This window comes from Trichoplax adhaerens, genomic scaffold (genome assembly GCF_000150275.1).
Source record: "Trichoplax adhaerens TRIADscaffold_8 genomic scaffold, whole genome shotgun sequence".
Lineage (NCBI taxonomy): Eukaryota > Metazoa > Placozoa > Uniplacotomia > Trichoplacea > Trichoplacidae > Trichoplax > Trichoplax adhaerens.
In genome coordinates this window covers 2,693,599-2,714,522 of record NW_002060950.1, presented here as the reverse complement: position 1 = coordinate 2,714,522, position 20,924 = coordinate 2,693,599, and the positions used below count along the sequence as shown (strand labels likewise).

Here is a 20,924-nt window from a genome sequence, read left to right as displayed (position 1 = left end):
CGCCTAGTAGTGGCACTCTCTGCTCTGGCACAGTTGTTGTTGGAATTTAAGGTTATGCTGTCGCTGTCATCACTTTCATTGCCATCTGAATTCTCGTCACCCTACAAATTCAAGAAATAATTGAAGGTGAATTGAGCAATCATAGGAAAAGTACAGAGGTAACATTGAGTTTATAACGGAACTTGGAATTTTTCTGTGGAAAGTAGTCCATACTAAACAACGACGGTATCATGCCCTTCAAAGGATAGCAGTAATCTATCTACAGTCAGGAATTGGTTGTTTCGGGCGTCTACTCCTATATACTTTTCATTGGTTGACGGCGGCGCTATCGACAAAACATGGGGGCAAGGATTTCATTGAAAACGATCTTTATCCTGACGGCTTATCACTCCACCAGTGGGTATGATGAATTGGTACAAGGGAGAAAAATGACTGCTATTACCGTCAATTGATCTGTTCTCGTTAAAGTCAACCAAGAAATTAAAAAGAATCATGTAAAGTAGAAGAAGAAGGAGCCCATTTCCACTTTTGCTTTTTGGGGGGCCTAATGAAAATAGCCTGCAAACTTTTTCATTACTGCCATGCTATACTGTACTCGTACTGGACTATCGTGTCGTCCTTGGCCTGACGGACCATTTTATTGTAACTACAGTAGAACAAGTCGTGGTCACCGTTGAAGATGACACGATCAATCCTTTGAAATGGTCAGTACAGTACTGTAGTGAAGGGACATAGAGAGAGGTTATCCACAACGACATTCAAAGCAGCAAGTTGAATTGAATAAAGTTGCCATGCAAGCAACCATGATCATCCCTTGGATATCATAATGAAGAAAAAAGAGACCAATTGAGTTTCATACACTTACAACGCATCCGACTTCACTTCCAAAACCTTCATCTTGTTGCATTTTGCTGAGATATTGACTAGACTTTTTCAGTCATTTACAAACTGCAAAGGAATATCAATTTTTCTTTGGTGTCAGTCGTTCATATACTCACTTACAATCAATACGTCAGTCAATAGGCGAGAGTGCTTGTAGTACCGTACCGTACCGTACCGAGATCGGTGCAGGTGCAATAACAGGGTGGGCTTTTCACGGTATACAGACGGACAGTACAGGAAGTGCTGAGGTCGAGTAGACAAGGGTACCCGGTTACCACCAAATGGGACCCAGCGATGACGCAAGTTCCATTTTATTTTACTTGAGTCATTCTTCGAGGGGAAAAATCGTTGAGTAATCGCTGCTGTACTGTACAGTGTACAGTCGTATCCCGTAGTACTGCATACAGTATACAGTACAGTAGTATAGTGTACAGGTTAAACTGTATGATCTCATCCATAATTTACCCTATTGATGGGGGCTACCGTAATAACAACCCAAAAACCTTGGACACTGGACGGGTGACGTTATACTGTGCACCGTGTGCAGCTGCGGGCTACAGCTGTTGGACAACACGAATGTGCAGTGGACGTCATGATCGTATCAGCAAGAAATGTGCTGCAGTGAATTTTAATTTCATACCGTACAGTATAGTACTGTAAAGTACTCTACCACACATTCGTCCATCGACTACTGAGCTAGAAGAAGACGCCAGTAGTCCATCTGTACTGTAAAGTACTCTACCACACAGCCATCCATCGACTACTGGGCTAGAAGAAGACCCCAGTAGTCCATCACTGTACTGTATAGTACTAGTGTACACTGTACAGTACGCCATGATCGTATCAGCAAGAAATGTGCTACAGTGAATTTCAATTTCACACCGTAATGACGTGTACTGTACTGTACTGTACAGTACAATACAGTACAGTACGGTAGTTTCGGTACCTTTTACACTGTACAGTACAGTACTTGGGAGCGCTAGCTACAGTACGAGCTGTACTGTACACTGTAAATGTACAGTGTACAGTGTACAGTACTAACCCGAACCCTACGGTGTACACTGTACTATACACTGTAGAAGAAGACCCCAGCAGGCCATCACGGTACGGTGCGGTACGGTACAGCGGTGCCACTTGCGTTTGCAACTCCATTTCGCTTATGGCTGATTGGTCTCCAACGCTGCCAGCTTAAATCGACTTGCTGCTCCAAATTGAAAGCTAGACAGTTATTATTCCCGATAGAAGAGTAGTTTAATACAGTATGGACAAGTTTGGATTAGACTCTCTGGTTCGTTTGATCATCGGATGATAACTACACAACAGAATAGAATGATTTAAATTGATAAAAACACATGTTCAAGACTAAAAAACTTGCATCAATTATTATTGCTTTCTCAATCACATACATGATATTACCTGTTGAGATCGCTACTGGAAATGTTGAATATTGATCTTTTCATCATCTACTTGACTTAGGGAGTGCAAGAAATGCATACTGCTGCTCGTGCTCTGGATACCGACGCTTCCAAATACGAAAATGATGTAAGGGTCAAGTAGTTGAAACATTGTATGGTATAAATCGAACCGTAGGTACATCATGTTACAATCCGATAGACAATTTGCAGGTGGTTGACCAATCTCTGTCCACCCATGTTTTATCATCAAACCTTGATGATAAATCTCTTCCGGTCGGTGGACATGGAGTCATTCCACATTATTATTTATTTATTATAGCACGAATACAGTATTAGTCGAACTCTACCAAACAAGTGCTATCTTTCCAATTGCTATGCAACGATAAAGCATATCCATGATCATATACCCAAACGATCGATTATAATATCATCAATGATATACGTATATAGATTATGTATACCGGTATACAGTTTAAATTTTGTTAACGTTAAATAGATAGCAAAACATAGGGCTGATACGATGATGTCATCTTGTAGCTGCCAACTAGCCCATAACTTAATATTACCGTCTTCTAACCCACAACGCTTGCTGAGTCTTCTATTTCTCATAATAAATAACTTGACAACACGGCTTTGAACAGTAATTGCCCAATAACATCGACTGTACCGTTAATGGGGTATACTCGTATATGAATGATGCGAAAAATATACCGTTGCTAGCATTGATACACGAATCAGTATCTTGAACTTTAGGTAAATTCGTCTTATCATTATCAACGCTGCACTATACCTTTCCTAACATCATCCATTAGTCAATGCATAAATTGGTTGCTACGGTTGTTTTCCGATTTTACAAGCTGACTCATGATTACAGGTTAACGGTAATATTAGCCACATCGCAATTTTGAAACCTTTTCAAAGAGTGAAATAATAATTTTTCGTGCTTACTCTGTACTGGTCTAAAATTGGATATCGAATTTGCCTTAGTTTTGTAAATTGCATACACGTCTTCCTTCTTTATGTCGGTAGAGTAATGAATAATAACTAGATTAATGAATATTTACAAGAATAAACAGAATTTCTTATACACTATTTCCTTACCTCATTAGAGAAACTTAGAAATGCAATGGGCAATAAAAGCATACCATCACGCGGACACGTATTTTAAGGTAAGAAAAAGAAGAATTTCAGTCTTAAAATGAATGGTTAACAGGTTGCATATTGCCTTATGAATGCCTGCCTACTTCAGCCCTCTGAACATTTATGCCTCGTGAAGCTTACATTCTCTTAATTAGTAATTAGTGCTATATCCATAGCGTGTTTAAACCAATTTGCTTTCGTAAAAAATATTATGAGCAATTGCAATGATTACAAGAATTTAATACCTTGCCTTTGGTGTTCGTACAGTATTGTTGAAAGGGATTAATAAAGTTTAATAAATGTGATACTTTGTTTTCGTAGCTAATTTCCACCCTTGATTCTCGTGGCTTAAAATTAACCAGGTTAGTGTTCAAAAGTACATAACGGCTTCTGTTTTCAGTTGTGCTGCCGGCTTTCAATTATAGATACGCGTGCGTTTAATCGATTTACGTTTCATATCTAAGCTATGTAACACAGAACCAAGTATTTATTATTGATGCTAATGCTGTAAAATTATCTACCATACTCGATACCATGACATCTGTCTTCCTTGTAAATTTTGGACTAATCTAGTGGTTATTAAATATTAACTGTAGGATCGATGACGAAATATATTCCAAATTTAAGCAGAAATTTCCTAAATTCAAGGTCTAACACAGTAAATTAATCGTTCTAAATTTGTGTAATTAACTCTTGTTTTATAACTGTATAAAGCACATAGTGTTAATGAGAAAGAAATGAGTTGCAGTAGCCAAAATTTTTAGATTTAACCATCTTTAGATAAAACAATGAATTAACAATAATCACTTTCACTACAGCTTGATATACTGGATAATGAAGAGTTAAAATCCGAGGAAAGTAAAGCTGTAGGTTTCACTACTTCTTAAATATTTTATGTATAATAATATCATTCTCATATAAGAATAAGGTAAATTAATTTTTTAACGTAATTGATGTTCAAACTTTTCTTGACTACTTGATTGCAATTGCACTGTATAATGTTAGTTATGGAGAACATTCTGCAATGAATTTGAAAATGTAGTTGAAGACTTTAATTTCGGTACATTAATAAGGTAATTCCAAGTTTAAGGCATTGCTTTGGAGAGTTTCTGGTAACGGTCATTCTTAGGTTGTTTTACGTAGAACTTATTTTAATTGACTGTTGTTCTTAACAGAATTGATGCTAAGAAAGATTACAGCGAAGAAAATACCATCTTAGGTATGATTTTGTGCTAGTCAATACCTCTTGTTGTTATTGTTAGAAACCGTATCCATTTATCCTATTGGTATTAATTATTGCCTTCCATGCATGATTAATATATTCAGTAACCCGTATCCAGTTTTACGCTATTGAAATTGCAAGAAATCGTGAAGGATGTAACGCGGCTTGCTATGGAAAACCAGCACCAAACGAAGCATAAACGCTTGGTTGATGATTCGGTGCAAGCAGTTTCAGCGATTATACTTGTACTACCATGAGATTACTAGCAGCCATTATGCTACGCGTGAAGATGATTTTACAGTTTATATAATTATTCACTTTTTCTATATTCCTAGTACTGTACAGTTTAATTACATGATATGAAAATTTACAAGATAATAAAATAAACCGTGTGTTTTTCGCAATGAGGTAAAATATCGTAGTAATTCGCATTGTGCGCAACTGTAACTGATATTTGGATACTATATCAAGGGACTCGCTTAACTTTTGTTGTGGTATGTTAGTGTTACGTGAGTGTATAGTATTTAGTCCATACCAAGTATGGGTAGTTGAAATAGTAAAGTGCAATTAGGAACTATTATTTCAAAATGTGATCATTACTTTATTATGTAGTACTGTAATCGTTCTTCAATGGAATGAAAACTATAAAAATTTTGTAGCAATTACTATACAATCTCCGCGTGAACATTTTCGTGAACTGTAATTATTACCTTCCTGGCTACCGCTAAAGCAATCATTATACTTCACATTATGTGAAAGTGTAGTCATTTCTAGTTAGTAGTCAATCCCGTCAATGTTTTAATATAATTGTTTAAAGATTAAAATTAGTACGATCGTGGTCTGAATCGAGAGAGTCCACATTACGCATTTTTGTACTCATACAGTATTTACTTGAAGAGTACATGACTATGCGAAACGATTGAACTTTCTGTATGACAGTTTATTGGGAATTTATTTTACAATTTTAGTTGCATTTACAAGTACCAAAGTTAAAACATGGCGCAACATCACCACACTGCTTCGCAATTAAAAATCATTAAGTGGCTATCACAGACGATACAACAGTAATTCTAAATTAAAACAAACGAGGTGCAGTGCGAAATTTAGGCTTTCACTCCATACGTAATTCCTTCTTTCACCTGACCACCGTCTCCCTCACTAACGTATCTCTTTCGTCCACGCGTTGGTATCTTTGAGACGAAAGATTCAGGTATAATATCGTCTTGTACGCAAAATACACAAAACTTTTCCAGCATTGCGGGCGCATACGGAATATCAAGAGCCAAATCGCTTATTGAATCGAAAACTCGTTGATACCCCTACAGACAATATTTAAATATCATTAGGTCGAGTTAATGATAGTTTCAATTAGGCTAATACAAGCTTACCTGCCGTACTTCATTGGGAGTTACAATGTTTGAGGCGGCCAAACTTTGGAGAAATTTTAACGTTAAATTCAGAGTTCGATCCGTACCGTCTTCCAGTGTGAGCGTTATAATCTACAATCCCATATGTAGTTGATATAGTATTTATAACAATTATAACTATACACATATTAATAAGAATAACAATTCAATTGTTTGGTCTACGTGCCTGATAAACAAGTTCATGATGAAAATGAGGGACTTCCAAGTCTTGAACACAACGGGTAGCCTAAGTGTATCAATATTATCCATATTTACTAACATTCTAATCTACCAAGATATCATAATATCAATTGGTTTATTATCAATCATTGCAATGCTGCTATTAAGGAAAATGATTAAAAGACGTCCGAAAAATAAACGTAAGATACCTCTTCCAAGTCGCTTGACGAGAAGTACTCCTTAATAAGCAGTATTATCTATGACAGTGGTAAATAATCATCAGTTACTTAGACGACAGTAAAGTTTTAATACTACATAAATAAATTGATTATTTCTGATGCAGCAATAACCATCCTTACCTTTTCTCGTAGATGCTCGACAGATTGCCTAGCACCTCCTACGCCCCAAATGTTATCCAATCTTGATATGCCATGTTTAACTTTGAGCAAAATTTCAGCTTTTTTTAAAGCAAATCTGTAATATTGGTGTGGTTATAATATTAAGTAGACGTTCTACAGTCGAAGTTTGTGACTACGTAAAGGATTTGTAAGTTGCTAGGTGAAAAATGTAGTACACTGTAGCGATCTAAATTACCATTGAAATGTACATTATTTATTACATACCTTCCGCTTTCAGACGATGCATTCGAGTTAACAAAAGCAGGTGGCAAGCAGTCATCAGCAACAGCTCGAGCAATAAATTGACCAGCCATCTAGATACAATTTAATTTTTAATGTTACTAATCCGCTATATTTGTACTATCACTATTTGTTTATCAATACATTACAGATTGAAGACGATTTGTGAAACCACAGTACTATACCTCCGCAGCACCAGGAATATCCAAAATCATATCATCCAAGCTGTTTAGGATATCTCTAAATCCTGAAATAAGAGTATATTGAAAATATAAAATCAATTGTGAATTTATCGAGATTAATGAAAAGGTACAAAATTGTCCCACCTCTTTGCATGGCTTTCTGAGAAATGAAACTTCCATATAACTCCGAGATTAACTGGGAAACCAACTCTCTTTCCGTAGCCTAAATTAACAGAAATATGCAGGATGTTAGGGATTTATGAAAAATCCAATGCTAGTCAAATCGTCAGTTAGTGTGTCGAGGGGGGCTAACCTTCCTGTCCATCGCCATATTAATAGCAAAACTAACCACCTATAAAGCAGAGTTTCAATTAATCTAACGAAATGAGTACTATTTCAACTTTGAAAAGTTAAAAATTTTAACCTTGTGCTTTTGTGTTGATACATTTAGGCCCGCTAAAGCACCCTATAACACATTCAGTGATGCACAGTAAATATCGCTTACTTAATTATTAAGACACAGTAACCGCTTGTTTTTATGTCTTAATTTAGGAAATATGAATATGTGTGCACCTACCGCTAACTCGTCTGCGTCACCATGATGTAGATAGTCCTATAATTTTACAACATGAAATTAGTGAGATCAAGAACTACGCTTGTCTTTGCTGATATAATGAATTTAATTACTGTACTTTGCAGGAATGGACAGTATTTTAGCAGCAACAATTAGCATCTAATAGCCTACTGATTAAGTCGTACGTACAACTCGATAATATAAACAGTTATTTCCTTACTTTCGAGTACAAAATTACCTTTAAAATAGGGGGGATATTGGATTCAAACTCTTCTTCGGTTAATTCGGGACTAGTCGCATGAACAACATATTCCTAAATTATGGTTAATATATTTACTTTTAGCTGGCACTAATTGACTAGAATAAAATACTTCTTTTATTTATATAGCGGAAAGTTTATCTACATCATTCATTCTGTCTGTATACAATTGCAAGATCAAGTCTTACTATAGTAATTTACTAAATCATTGATTATACTATTCATTATGTAGGAGGGATACAATTGTAATTTATTATCCTACTTCATCGGATTCGTAGTCGATATCTTTCTCATCGCGACATTGTAATTCTTCCTGGCTGTAGACTACTCCAGGTTTGCCCCAAGTGCCCTTTCCACCAGCTCCGCCTGAACAAAATAAGATTATCAATGTGATTTGATGATTATAATAATTAATTATTATTATTATCATGGCTATACGCAATTTAACAAATAGCGTACGTCTATAAACAAGCATAACCCCCATCTCGTTTATGCGAGCTATAACTACAGTACTGTATAGTCCATCCATAATGTCTCACTATAATATCGACAGTACGCTAGTGTAAGCGGCTAGTATAAAACATTTCTTGTTATTTTTTACTGTTATTTGTCTTTGGCATGACATTTAGCAAACATACATTGTAGATTGAGCAGCGAGAAGATAATTGTGTCAATTTTTAGTCAATCTTTATCGACTTAGCTGGAATGATTTTGCTGATGATTACGACTGCTGCCAATGCTGTAATAATTGCATTAATGAATAGTGCGTGTGTTGATATCAAACTCGATTTGTGTTTAGCTGTATTTGAATGTATAGCCAAGAGAACAGAGACTTTATTCAAAAAAGGGCGATGACTAAGTGAGAAGTCACGGAGAATAAACTTAAAATGACGTCCGTAACCATTGATCAGCATACTAGAGTACAGTATAGACATTTTATTTACAGTTAATTTAAGTTATTCTCGCCTTTAATCATCCCATAATAGCGTATGCGTATTGCCACAAGTGACGGGGTGGCAGCAATAAAAGCTCCAGGGTGCCTGTTGGAATTAGCGTAGGCACGCGTACACCAGCCTACAGTATTGCATCAGACTCTAGTTGATCTGCTTTTCGTCTGCAAGCGAGTATGTCAATAAATCTAAAACAATTCTCACGTAAGGGATCAACATTGTATGTAGTTCAGTAAAGAAGTGTTTCGCTAGCACTAAATTTGAGCCAAATTTCTAGCAAATAATCTACTAGACAGAGCTGATACGTAGGCGGTTTGGGTCTTTCGACAGTCAATTCTCATAGCGCTTGTTTCAGACTTGTTGACCAGTGTTGGGTAATTTTTATCCATTAGGATTTATGGGTAATGATGGTCTTTAAACTAGACTATGGAAATTTTAGTGCATTTTTACGGCTGCTGAATCTATAAATAATTTAATAAGGCTTCAAATCGGCCGTCTACAAGAGTTCTCTTGGACATGTAGGGAGGGTACTGTACCAAACAGTAGTGAGTTTATTAGACTAAATTGTATAGTGATCCTTGAAATCTTCTACCCTATCAATAACACCAAATTGTAAAGCTACCGTCGTTGTTTTGTTTCTTTCTAGTAGTTTCGAATCGATAGCAGTAGAAGGTGATGATCGCAGCAAACTACGTAAATGACCAGTCGTATGCTGTGCATCAAGATTGGTCAGTCATTGAACAGTACAGTACTTCTACAAAATCATCTGGTTATCCTATGCATCAATTGTAGCGCTGATCTTATTTTGTAATTGCATTGACTAAAGGTCTTTTTCTGCAATTGGTTAAGCACTTGTGCAAGCATTGAATACCGTGCTATACGTGCAGTTATCATGCTATACTGTACAGCGATGAGTTTGACTTTCTGTTGGGTTTTTTAAATTAATTAAGGAAGTTCATTTCCAATTGATTATGACGGATGTGCAACAAAGAGCTAGGTTGAAAAAGACGCTAGAATCGTGTTCCGCAAATGATTACAATCCAATTTTACAGTATGTGCAAAGAAAGAAGGAAAGCATGTTGCAAGTCCGTCAGTACCTTTTTTAGGAAGGCCTCTACCTTTCCCAATGCGTGAATGTTTATCAGTCAGCTTTGCCTTATTGGAACCATACGTCATTGCAGCCTGTGGGCTTTTTTCTCCAGGTGGTGGTGAAATACGTTTTGTTTTTCGTTTATAATCTTTGAGAGGCGAAAGAGTATCTTCTTCATTGGAATCGTTTTGTGGACTATGTCCATTTCGCTCTTCAATTCCTTGCTCAATGTCAGCCATGTGGATGTTGTATTGATTAGAGGTACTTTTAGGTGGAATTGCTCTCCTTGATGACGTTGACGACTAATAAACTAGGCCCAAGATTGTCTGGTGTTAAGTGATCCCACGATAGTGTTGTTTTGATTGCGATCACTTGTGGTACTGTGGACACTGGGGACAAACACACCGTATTACTTGATATCAATCCCTATTCCCCAATAGCCAAGTACAGTTCTATGCTGTATTAATTTTGCGTTTGCAACAGTTGCAGCTGTTGTTCAAGAGGTTCCAATGATACCAAATGGGATCGCAAATTACTGACGGAAATGTTATGGCGTTTCTCTTTTTCCTTGATGGCAATCTAAGCAGGTTCTACTGATAGGTCGAATGAGATTGTCCAGAAAGTTGTTGTTGTTGTTGTTTACAATCTACAGTCCACACTTCTACAGTACTTAGCCACATTGCCAGGACAGGACAGCCGTCAAAGGATGGCTGGTAAAATGTGTGACTACTACATGGTACAGTAGAGTCGTTCTCGGCAACATGGTACCGTACTCTCCGACAGTATGGCTTGTATTGTGGTTGTGGTTGCGCAGGCTACAGTCTATTGTACTGTAGTCGCTACAGTGAAAAGAAAAGCGACTGTGGTGTTGTGACCTGTCTGAAAGCCTCCCATGCAAAAAAAGAATCATGGTAGTAGGGTAGCTTAAAGTAGACTGAAGGATACATATCTCACTACCAACCAGTCACGTATTATGCTGCCTCAATAGGGCATTGTGTACCGTCCATGTCAAGGCTGGTCTACGGACAGTAGGTCCACTTGACCCAAGTGGATCTTTGTTCGTCACTTCCATCGACCGAATTGCATTGATTAGATTGAAAATGGAAGGCTTTACCGATCATGATTACTGTCTATTTTTTGTCTTTTCTTGAGTATGAGGATGGTCGATGGTTGGGGAAAGTCCCAAGTTTTTCTGATTTTTTTTTTTTTTCTTCAAGTATCTGTTGACGCAGATGAAAGTCATGAATTATTCATGCGATGACACTATTTGGTGCAGCAATTTGATTGGACAAAACGTAACAGTGACGCTTTGAGATAAGACATCATGTGATATTTTGTGGGATGGTCGGTTTACTTTGAGGAGGAGGAGCGTCATTACTTTTTTTCTCATCGACGTAAACAAACCTATTGGTTATAGACAGACAGACACAATCCAAGAGGATTGTGTTATGTCTTGTTATCTCGATCTTTTGTCATCGCGATGATGACGTTACCATGACGTTACTGACCCAACTCAGTCTAAGGCGTCAACGACCACTAGATAAAAAAAAAAAGAAATCTTTGGACTAGCAGTGCTTGATCCAGTACGCCACAATAGGCAAATAGACTGCGTACTCGATTTGCATCAGAATTTCTATACAAATGCGGATGAGGTCAATTTGGTTGAACGTACAAGAGGTGTAGCCCTGGTGGACGTGCTGCTGGTACCGTCACTCGTGCAAAATCACCTGAACCTACCTGCAACCTGATATCTGAACTATTGCAAATTGCAGTAGGTCAAATAATTTGGGCAAGGGAATCCAAGACAAAATCAAGCTGGATTTGGGTAGTAGATTTCATGCGTTGTTGAAGGCTGTTATTGTAGATTGAATGGGTAGGCTAGGCTGTCCATGGAAGCCTTGTACTAGAGGGAAATGATGGGCAAATAAAATGACTAGACGGAGATTCGATAAGGATAAACGACAATGCTAATTTAATATCAATCCAAGTGATTTATTTCTAGCCAGCAAGTCGTGCACTGGATTGTGCCGAGACAGACTAGCGACTATTTCCTCTCTCGTCATTGATGGATGTTATGTAATAGGCTAGACAAGGCTGCAGCAACTACAGTATTTCATTGAGTTATATACGTTCAAATGCAACACGGATTCTGTCCATCCGCATTTTATTGCCAACATTGCACTTTGTAAAATCATCTACAAATTCATCATGATACAAGCTCCTACCCACTTGCAGTCCAAGCGATCAATTTCTCGTTTAATCTCATTTTTTTTTGGGGGGGGGGGGGGATACAAATGTTGATTAAACTATTCTGATAATTAATGGGTAATTTTTCGTGTATGTGAAAAGCTCAATCATAGTGGTCTTAACGCTTTCTAGCGTAGGGCATGTTGATTTCAAAGTGACGTAACTGATTTTTTTAATGCTTTTAGCGTGCGATTGCCTTTGTGTTTTCTAGACGGTTAAAGGTCACCTTCTGTACCTTATTATTGAAATGGTTGGATCATTTCCATCGATTATTCAATATTAGGATTTAGTATTTCATAGAATTTCGCAAAGATGAAAGTCTTGAATGGCATTAATAAGCGATCTTTATTATTGACTACAAAAAGTCCTTGAGCGCAGATAGATCACTGGTCGAGACTAACTTAGAGTGTACTTACTGTACAGTATACAGTATACCACTAATGCAGAGTGAAGCAGCAAATTGTAGATCAGAGTGGCAAAATCCGAGTAAAAAGGTGAATTTCATGGTTGGATGTAGGGAAGGGTTTCATAGCCCCTGGTATAGTGCACTGTCCATATAGTAGATATCAAGACAGTTGATATGCCACCTTACTGCAAGATTGAGCAGTAAAATTGAGCAATCGATAGCATAGTATTTAAGATTTCATTCAATATATCCCTACTGTAATATGTAATTAGTTTATCAACAGAGTGACGACATTAGAATCAAAACATTTCCCAATGCGTATCCTATCTGCAACAAAGCATTTAATTGAATTTATAACGTCTTGATCAATGGATGATGATGACGTTTATGCAAATAATGTTGACGTCTTGATTCAATTTTGGGGGACACATTAATTATTTTATTGACTTTATTTCAGAACAAGTCTTCGACATGAAACGTATTTGTAAAATATCTTGTGATCACATCTATCTATCGAAGAACGCCGTTAGGAATAGGAAAGTACAATGGTACTATTGGACATGCACGAGAACGAAACGCAAAGGACATGTTCAATTTCTCCTTGACAGGCGTTAGATCTAGCAAGTTAAGATCACAGTTGCAAACAACTCTGAAAATTACGATCACACATTCTAACCTACTACGTATAATGTCAGTAACGACTTAGGGTAGATAATTGGACATGGACTACGCTACGACTATTTTACTGCAGGCATTCCCCATCAAAAATACATGAGACATACGTAGGAATGTAGTTGCACTTAAAATCATATGGGACTTTGATAACGTCAAGTTTAGAGAAAAGAAAGAAAAATTGCAATTGTCAACAACATCATCCTACGTCATTGGTGCAACTGCACATGAAAAGGATTTTTGATCTAGCATTTATCGCGAAGATATCGTTGAGCTAGCGACGGCAATGGAGCACCAGTTGGATTTACTTGCGGGTATAGACCAGATGAACCAGCAATATCAAGATGTGTATAGCGAATGGGTTTGTCAGCATCTATACCAAACTATAGTATAAAATAGATTAAGTTCATAATTTCATTTTAGTAAATAGGAAATATAAATAGCGTGAGATGAATTTCTGTGTAGTATTGCCATCTCCTTTGTAATTTGGATATACCAATATAATATATACTATATATGCGTATATACCGGTATGCCAATGTTGCAACTACTACAGTATACAGCAGCGATTTTACATGCCAGAGGCAGTCTATGAAGGGTTACAAATTAGCCTATAACTTTATTTGTAATGTAAACGTAGGTGCTGTACTATTTAGTTGATCAGTTAATCAATAAGTAATCCTCTGCTTAATCTGCAATATTGACAATAAACACGATATGGAAAGGATCAAACATACGTGTAGTGTATTATAAGGTATACTAGTCGCACTTATAATTAATTCATTATATACGAGTACATAGAGATGCATGATGCAAGATTGCAATACCTTATCAAGCCCTGACGCACGTATCATGAAAGCTGCTGGGAATTGATGACCACGAGGGGTTCTAGAGGATGGTAGCTCATTGCACTGTCGAACATCTTCATATATTGTATCTGGGCCAACAAAGTCGTAATCCTGTAGCAATGATTACCAAAATGATAAAAATGAATACATTTCTATTCGAGCCAAAGACCCAACAGGAAGCGTACAAGATGCAACATCAACGTTTATTTATTTATTACAGTACCTCACGTCGAAGTGTTGAAACCTCTAAAGGATCTCCTATCTGATGTCCAGCTAACGTAAAAATATTAATATACAAAATGTCAGGGATTTAAAATTATTGTACATTTATAGTCGTTCAAGTTAAATTCTACTTTACTGTACTGGATGCATACAGTGATGAGGTATGACGTAAGCTCTACACATCTGCTCACATAAAAATATTATTATGCAAAATGTCAGGGATTTAAAATTGTTGTACATTTATTCTTGTTCAAGTTAAATTCTACTTTACTGTGCTGGATACATACAATGATGAGGTATGACATAAGCTCTACACATCTGCTAACATAAAAATATTATTATGCAAAATGTCAGGGATTTAAATTGTTGTACATTTATATTTGTTCAAGTTAAATTCTACTTTACTGTACTGGATACATGCAGTGATGAGGTATGACATAAGCTCTACACATCTGCTAACGTAAAAATATTATTATGCAAAATGTCAGGGATTCAAATTGTTGTACATTTATACTTGTTCAAGTTAAATTTTACTTTAATGTACTGGATACATGCAGTGATGAGGTATGACATAAGCTCTGCCCATCTGCTAACATAAAAATATTATTATGCAAAATGTCAGGGATTCAAATTGTTGTACATTTATACTTGTTCAAGTTAAATTTTACATTAATGTACTGGATACATGCAGTGATGAGGTATGACATAAGCTCGTAGGGATAACGAACGAGATAAATCGTAATAGTTTATAAGCATAGATGCATCAATAATATGGTCATAATGGATCCCTAGACTAGAAGAAAACTTATACGGATGCATTTTTACGCTTAGCTAGCAATCTTACCTTCTTGTAGTTTATGGGCTGTGTGAAGTCTGCTGGCTGGTCCATTGTCTAAAACACACTTTAGCAAATAAGAAATATCTCAATAATTTCCTTATCATTTCTTAATGTGAGATTCACAATAATTACAACTGGTGATCTTTTGCATGCTGAACAAAAGATTTAGCAATACCGAATATACTGCGTAAAGAAGTGATTCAAAATTTCATGACATACAGAATAGCTTCCTCCAACAGCCATCACTGCGTGGCCAGTTAATGTAGCAATAGTCATGATGTGGGGATTAATTTCATTTTGTGCCTACAACATTGAGAAGGATTTGCTAAAGTGAAAGGTCTATCTAGATTAATCAATATTACTTCATTAATTTGCCAAGCTGAAGAGAGTAAGCTCCTCAATTAGTCTCCATTACTGATAGATGATACCTTTTCCTTCATGCGACATAGGACATCACTCATTGCCATCCTTCCTTCTGCGTCTGTATTAACCACACGAACTCGAACTCCAGCTCTAGATGTAATGATTTCGTCACACACATAGCAATCTATAACGTAATTTTGTAATCGTTTTCATAATTATGAATGCCATTGAATGAGTATAGACAGGCCCGATAAACTTCATTCTACGCGTAGCTATTCTTCTATCTATAAACTTCTATAAAACTTTTTATAACAAATCCTTGCTGCTTATTAATAACAACTTGGACCATATCACATTATGAGCAAGATAAGCTGGCTTAATAGAGTAACGCTTTAAATTTAGTCATTTAATCAATTAACCTGTTCCAATGCTATTTCGTACGAGAGCCATACCACCCATGACTTTGATATTTTTGGGGCGTAATCGAGATAAAATCTGTTCATAAAAATATTTTACATAATGTTTATGGATAGTATTTCAATCAAATATGGCAGAAATAGAGAATCAATAAGGTAGTCATCAGTATTTTGATATACTATGTTATCAGTTTATAGAGTATCTACGCAGCGGAAGTAAGCTTAAATCAATAAATCGTTTCTAACTAGTACTGGTAAAATACACAAGACGAAGTACCTGAAAGAAGCCAGCTACTGTTGCAGCTCCACACTTATCCCTTAAATGATGAGATAAGAGACCGTATTAAGTAAATTAAGGCCATTTAATGTTTAAATTTTTATGTTGCTCAACTATCATTGGTATCTTGCTGATTTAATTCTAATTTCAATAATTACCTGTGCATTCCACGCATAACACCATTAACTTTCAAATCTGCACCTCCAGTATCCATCGTTACACCCTACATGATCAAATAAAGTCAAAAGCTATTTCAATAGTTTTCTATTTATATTGGACTGCAGTGCCCAGTATATCACATTTGCTCTCTTATTGATGTATATTAGAGAAATGACAGCAAGACTGTTTCTACACTAACAAAATGGTTGAACTCATTGTAATTTAATTACTTACTTTACCAACGAGAAGAAGCGTTTCTTCGATCGCGCCCTCACCAGTGTACTCGAGATATACGATACGACCATTGTGGCGAGGAACCGCTGTTGTATTACATGGTTACAGAAAGATTTATGTAGTAGGTAGCCAGTTATTGATGGAAAATGGAGTAATAAATACGTCAAATTAGGCAAGGGATATTCAAATTACTACTACCCTACATAGGAATACGAATTAATTGACAATAAGACATTACTTTTGCTGCAGCGATTTACAGCGGCAAATAGTGGATATTCCTTTTCGATCATGTCAACGTCTGATATAACATTAACCTGTAGGTAATATGAACAATATCCATTGACAATATAGGATGTCATAATTAATTTTACTTTGCATTACTTTTTCATTTTATTAGTTAATTGGAAATTTCTCGTCTATGCTTAAAACGTGTGGCGGCGATATTATTAACTACAGTAAGTAATATGTATATGGTAATCCTAGAATAACCTTAACAGGCGTATCGATAAATGCTTCTTGAACGTAGCGAGCTGCATTAGGAGGAGCCATACGTTCAGGATCCGATCCACCAATATCGCGAGAAACCAATCTAGAAATTTAAATTGACGTCTTTGCTAAAGACTTGTTGTTTTATTCCTTTAAATACAAATGGTACATGATGCAGTCTATAACTTAAATTGCTTCCATACCTGCCACTTTCAATTGCTTTAAGGAAAGGTACAAGGGCTTCTTCTTGCTGCGTAATAACATATGTAAATTCAAATAAACTTGATCAGCAGAATAAGGTGGGGAAAATGCAAATGGTGATTATGAGTAGTAGATAAGTAAATTAGAAAATAGTTTATACTTTACCCCATTTCTGACGAAAACGCCAAGTTCATCTATATTGCGAGCTTTATTTGGTCTTGCTTCTCGCAATTCCAGCGGCTAAAGCGAAATAGTAAGGACATTTATTTATATTAATGAATAGATGTAGCTTAGTCAGTGAAAGATGTAGCTCTACTTCATACAGAGGAAAATGAAAACATACAACATAGGCAGCACTTAAGGCACCTAATACGCCAGCTTCAAATGAATTTGAAAATGGGGTTTCCTTTGGCAATACCAGTACTGGACGTTTGTGGCCAGCTTTATAAGCCCTGTAAGATACAATTACATTAATTAATAAATGAATGTTAGCAGTGTATTTTTATTTTGATATTTAACTTAATGGTAGAATAAAATGAAGAAAAACCTGACGATTGCTGCTTTGGCAGCATCAGTAACACGTCGGACATCATCATAATCTCGATTGACTGGCCCAGTCGAAGAATAAATCTAGATTATTAACAGATTAAAGTTAGTACGCCAAATACTATACTACCGCATCTTCATGATGTTGAAACATTTATTTATTTATTTTACTTCCTTAACAAATTGCACAAAGCTATAGTAAAGTAAGATGTACCATTCGTGTATCATGCTATCAAGTACGAAAATATATACTAGCACAATGCAAGCACATGCTAAGCTCCCATGCCGTAGTTTCAGTATCGCATTATGATGGCAGAGTGCTTAGCTGTTTGAAGGTAACCAACTAACTATGTTTATTACGTCCAATAGCTATTGCATGCACATTGCTATTGCCCGAATTTGTACTATTTATATGTAGTGTTTATTGCAAATGACTAAAGTTGGTGTCAATTTTTTTACCAGTGGTCTACTTTGGAAGCAAATGACGTGGGAACCAGATCCAAAGGTAGCATCGACCTATATGATTTAGAAAAACATCAATCATATAATTTAAGAAATGGTGGTTATTAATATTGGAAATGTAGAAAGGATAGCTGACTTGGTGATTGTATAATTCCGACTACGTTGTATTAATTGAAAGGAAGTAGATAAAGGCTTTAAATTTGATAGTAACGAAGTAATACTTTGAAGTAGCCTACTTAACTAAAGTAAGCAGAATTTGCCGTATTTATTTTAAAATTAATTTCGCTTCATTAAGCCTGGAAGATGTTATCTACGTAAGTACTTGATAGTAGCTACCGCATGCAATAATTTCACTAATCATGATCTATATTAAATGAATCGTTAGACTTTAAAGAAGCTAAATGGTAGAGATTAACAGTCTCTTATAAAGACTGCAAAAATGAATCGCGGTAGTGGAATGTACACAAAATTGTAAATAAAGAAGCTCCTACGTAGGTACTATTGTAAATGCAATAGCATTCTACGTTGAAGAGATTTACGATAGAAAATAAAAAAATTCTTTATTCATAACATGATAAAATCCAATAAATACGAAACTATAACTTTGAATTAAGAAAGTAGGATTAGATTCTTACGGCTTGTAGATTAGATCTTGCCTCTGATTATGCTAAACATACTAGCTTCAGCTCGAGCAATAAAGTGTAATGAGTTTATTGATAACCAATGCTACCTTGGCTTGTGCTTGAAGGGCTTCTTTCACTTGGCTTAAGCTGTCATCTAGACCATCAATTGATGTCGCAACGATAGCAAGACAGTCATATTTCTCATCGAAGGGATCTGAAACCGCTGTTACCCGGCAAGGTAGATATTGATCGCTATCATAAAGACGCAAAAGAGTCCATGACTGAGAACAGTGGATCACAAATGTTTCATTATTTTTCGTGTTAAGCAATCGAAAAGATAATTTTCTTCACGAACTACTCTATCGTTCATTAGTAGTTTTAGTTGACCATTTTACAATACTGCAATTTACTGTGTGCAATAAAGATAAAAATAAATTGAAATAGATTCAAGAGGTAGGTGATAATGTAACCAAGAGAATCCTTCATGATCAGTCTACGACACGATATTGCTAAATATTAACAAAAACTTTCATACTTGTCTGCCATTTCTGAGATCGTTTATGGTATCAGGTCAGATGGATTGAGTGCTGGTAAATTTCTGTTAAATGGGCAAGATAGCTATTAGATACTGAGCTAGCATTATAGAGATAAATTACCTCTTTCCACGATCACTCTATTAGTATAGATACATTAGAATACGCAATCATTAAATACCAAAATATAAACTGTGCAGATGATAAAATAGACTACAGCGAATTTTACCTTGCTGAGGTGCGTGCCTTTGACAGAATCAACGCGACAAAAAAGGATTCTAGAAGGCCTTTTCATTTGTATATATATAGTTACTTGTCTACCATTGAATGTGTATTTTATAGTAGTATATGAAATTATAATGACGCTAATAATATGGATTGCATACAAATTAGGTGGTACGCCAGTGGAGTTGTGTACTAAAGTAAAGTATATTTATTTTAATTAATCGGACAAGACAAGACGACCGGACTATCCACTATAATAGAAGCCATTCTTAATTATATAATTAGTGGTAGCAGTTGAATTTAAAGTCGACTAGCTACTAAATAGGCGATAAAATTGATGTGCAATTTATTCCTGTATAATGTGCACATGCAATGCAAGCAGGCTATTACGCGGTCATTGACTGATTTATCATCAGCCTGCCATCCGTCAATGAGAGATTGAACAGAAAACGCATGATTCATGTATGGTTTTATCTTGTAATGGTGCAATTTTGAAGGTTTAGAAGCTTCTAAAATCGTTTACCTGCTCGATCTGTTATTTTCTTTTGTTTGTTGCTTGTGTATCAATTTACGTTTACATTAAAATCAAATTGCCACCCTGCAGATATAATTATCGCTCACGATGTAGTCACGAGTGTAGCTGGTTACATAGATTCAATATTTACCATTTAGTGATCATGTGTCATATTTTATTCATAGCATGCAAATACGTTTTGCCGTTTATATGTTTTACTTTCTTTGTCACTGAAATAAGAAAATATGGGGTACGATGAATATTTATTTCTTTGTAGGTTTGGCAATCTGGTATAATAATAACTACCGTAATGATTTTGATAATTGACCGCAATGCCTTCCTAGTTTCAAATCATGATCTTCTATATATTGTAAAGCAACTAATTAATAGAATTCGATATTCAATGATCAACTTTTGGCAGGCTCCACTTTTACATATCAACAAGGTTTTACGGTTTGGTCGAATTACTACCTTAGTTCACTTTAAAAGTGTATACTGGTCGATTTATATGAGTGCATTATACGCACTATAATATATATTAAATACAAATAAGTGAATAATACCGGAATGATGACCGAAGTACAGTAGTTATTTTTTATCTGAAATTTACTACCGTGATGAATTATTCACTACCTATTCTTAGTTTTAGTGCTGTAGTATTAGTTTACAACAAGATCAAAGTAACGGTCATAAGGATGTTAAATAAGTGATAAA

The 20,924-nt window shown here is 35.9% G+C and overlaps 3 protein-coding genes across 3 annotated transcripts; 1 reads left to right on the top strand and 2 right to left on the bottom strand.

The window, feature by feature from the left end:
• Positions 1–2,143: 2,143 nt before the first annotated feature.
• On the top strand, positions 2,144–4,858 carry TRIADDRAFT_58731 (uncharacterized protein; the record flags this gene model as incomplete). The annotated part of the gene is made up of 9 exons (XM_002114800.1): positions 2,144–2,170; positions 2,359–2,424; positions 3,407–3,466; positions 3,759–3,799; positions 4,034–4,085; positions 4,256–4,303; positions 4,443–4,510; positions 4,613–4,656; positions 4,764–4,858. The coding sequence occupies 9 exons, from the start codon at positions 2,144–2,146 to the stop codon at positions 4,856–4,858; spliced, it is 501 nt and encodes a 166-aa protein (XP_002114836.1).
• A 785-nt stretch (positions 4,859–5,643) lies between these two features.
• Positions 5,644–10,177, bottom strand: TRIADDRAFT_64126 (expressed hypothetical protein; the record flags this gene model as incomplete). Its single annotated transcript, XM_002114629.1, has 13 exons — positions 5,644–5,978; positions 6,048–6,158; positions 6,455–6,502; positions 6,605–6,719; positions 6,869–6,957; positions 7,069–7,130; positions 7,210–7,288; positions 7,379–7,417; positions 7,490–7,531; positions 7,643–7,678; positions 7,878–7,952; positions 8,161–8,264; positions 9,946–10,177. The coding sequence occupies 13 exons, from the start codon at positions 10,175–10,177 to the stop codon at positions 5,763–5,765; spliced, it is 1,248 nt and encodes a 415-aa protein (XP_002114665.1). The 3' UTR covers positions 5,644–5,762.
• A 3,331-nt stretch (positions 10,178–13,508) lies between these two features.
• On the bottom strand, positions 13,509–17,937 carry TRIADDRAFT_28416 (expressed hypothetical protein; the record flags this gene model as incomplete). Its single annotated transcript, XM_002114628.1, has 16 exons — positions 13,509–13,646; positions 14,091–14,222; positions 14,335–14,384; positions 15,178–15,235; positions 15,391–15,474; positions 15,600–15,718; positions 15,954–16,029; positions 16,228–16,267; positions 16,386–16,450; positions 16,621–16,706; positions 16,859–16,934; positions 17,110–17,209; positions 17,310–17,356; positions 17,473–17,547; positions 17,651–17,759; positions 17,855–17,937. Coding segments are annotated over 16 exons (1,338 nt in total), but the record flags the coding sequence as incomplete, so codon positions are not given.
• Positions 17,938–20,924: the final 2,987 nt, after the last annotated feature.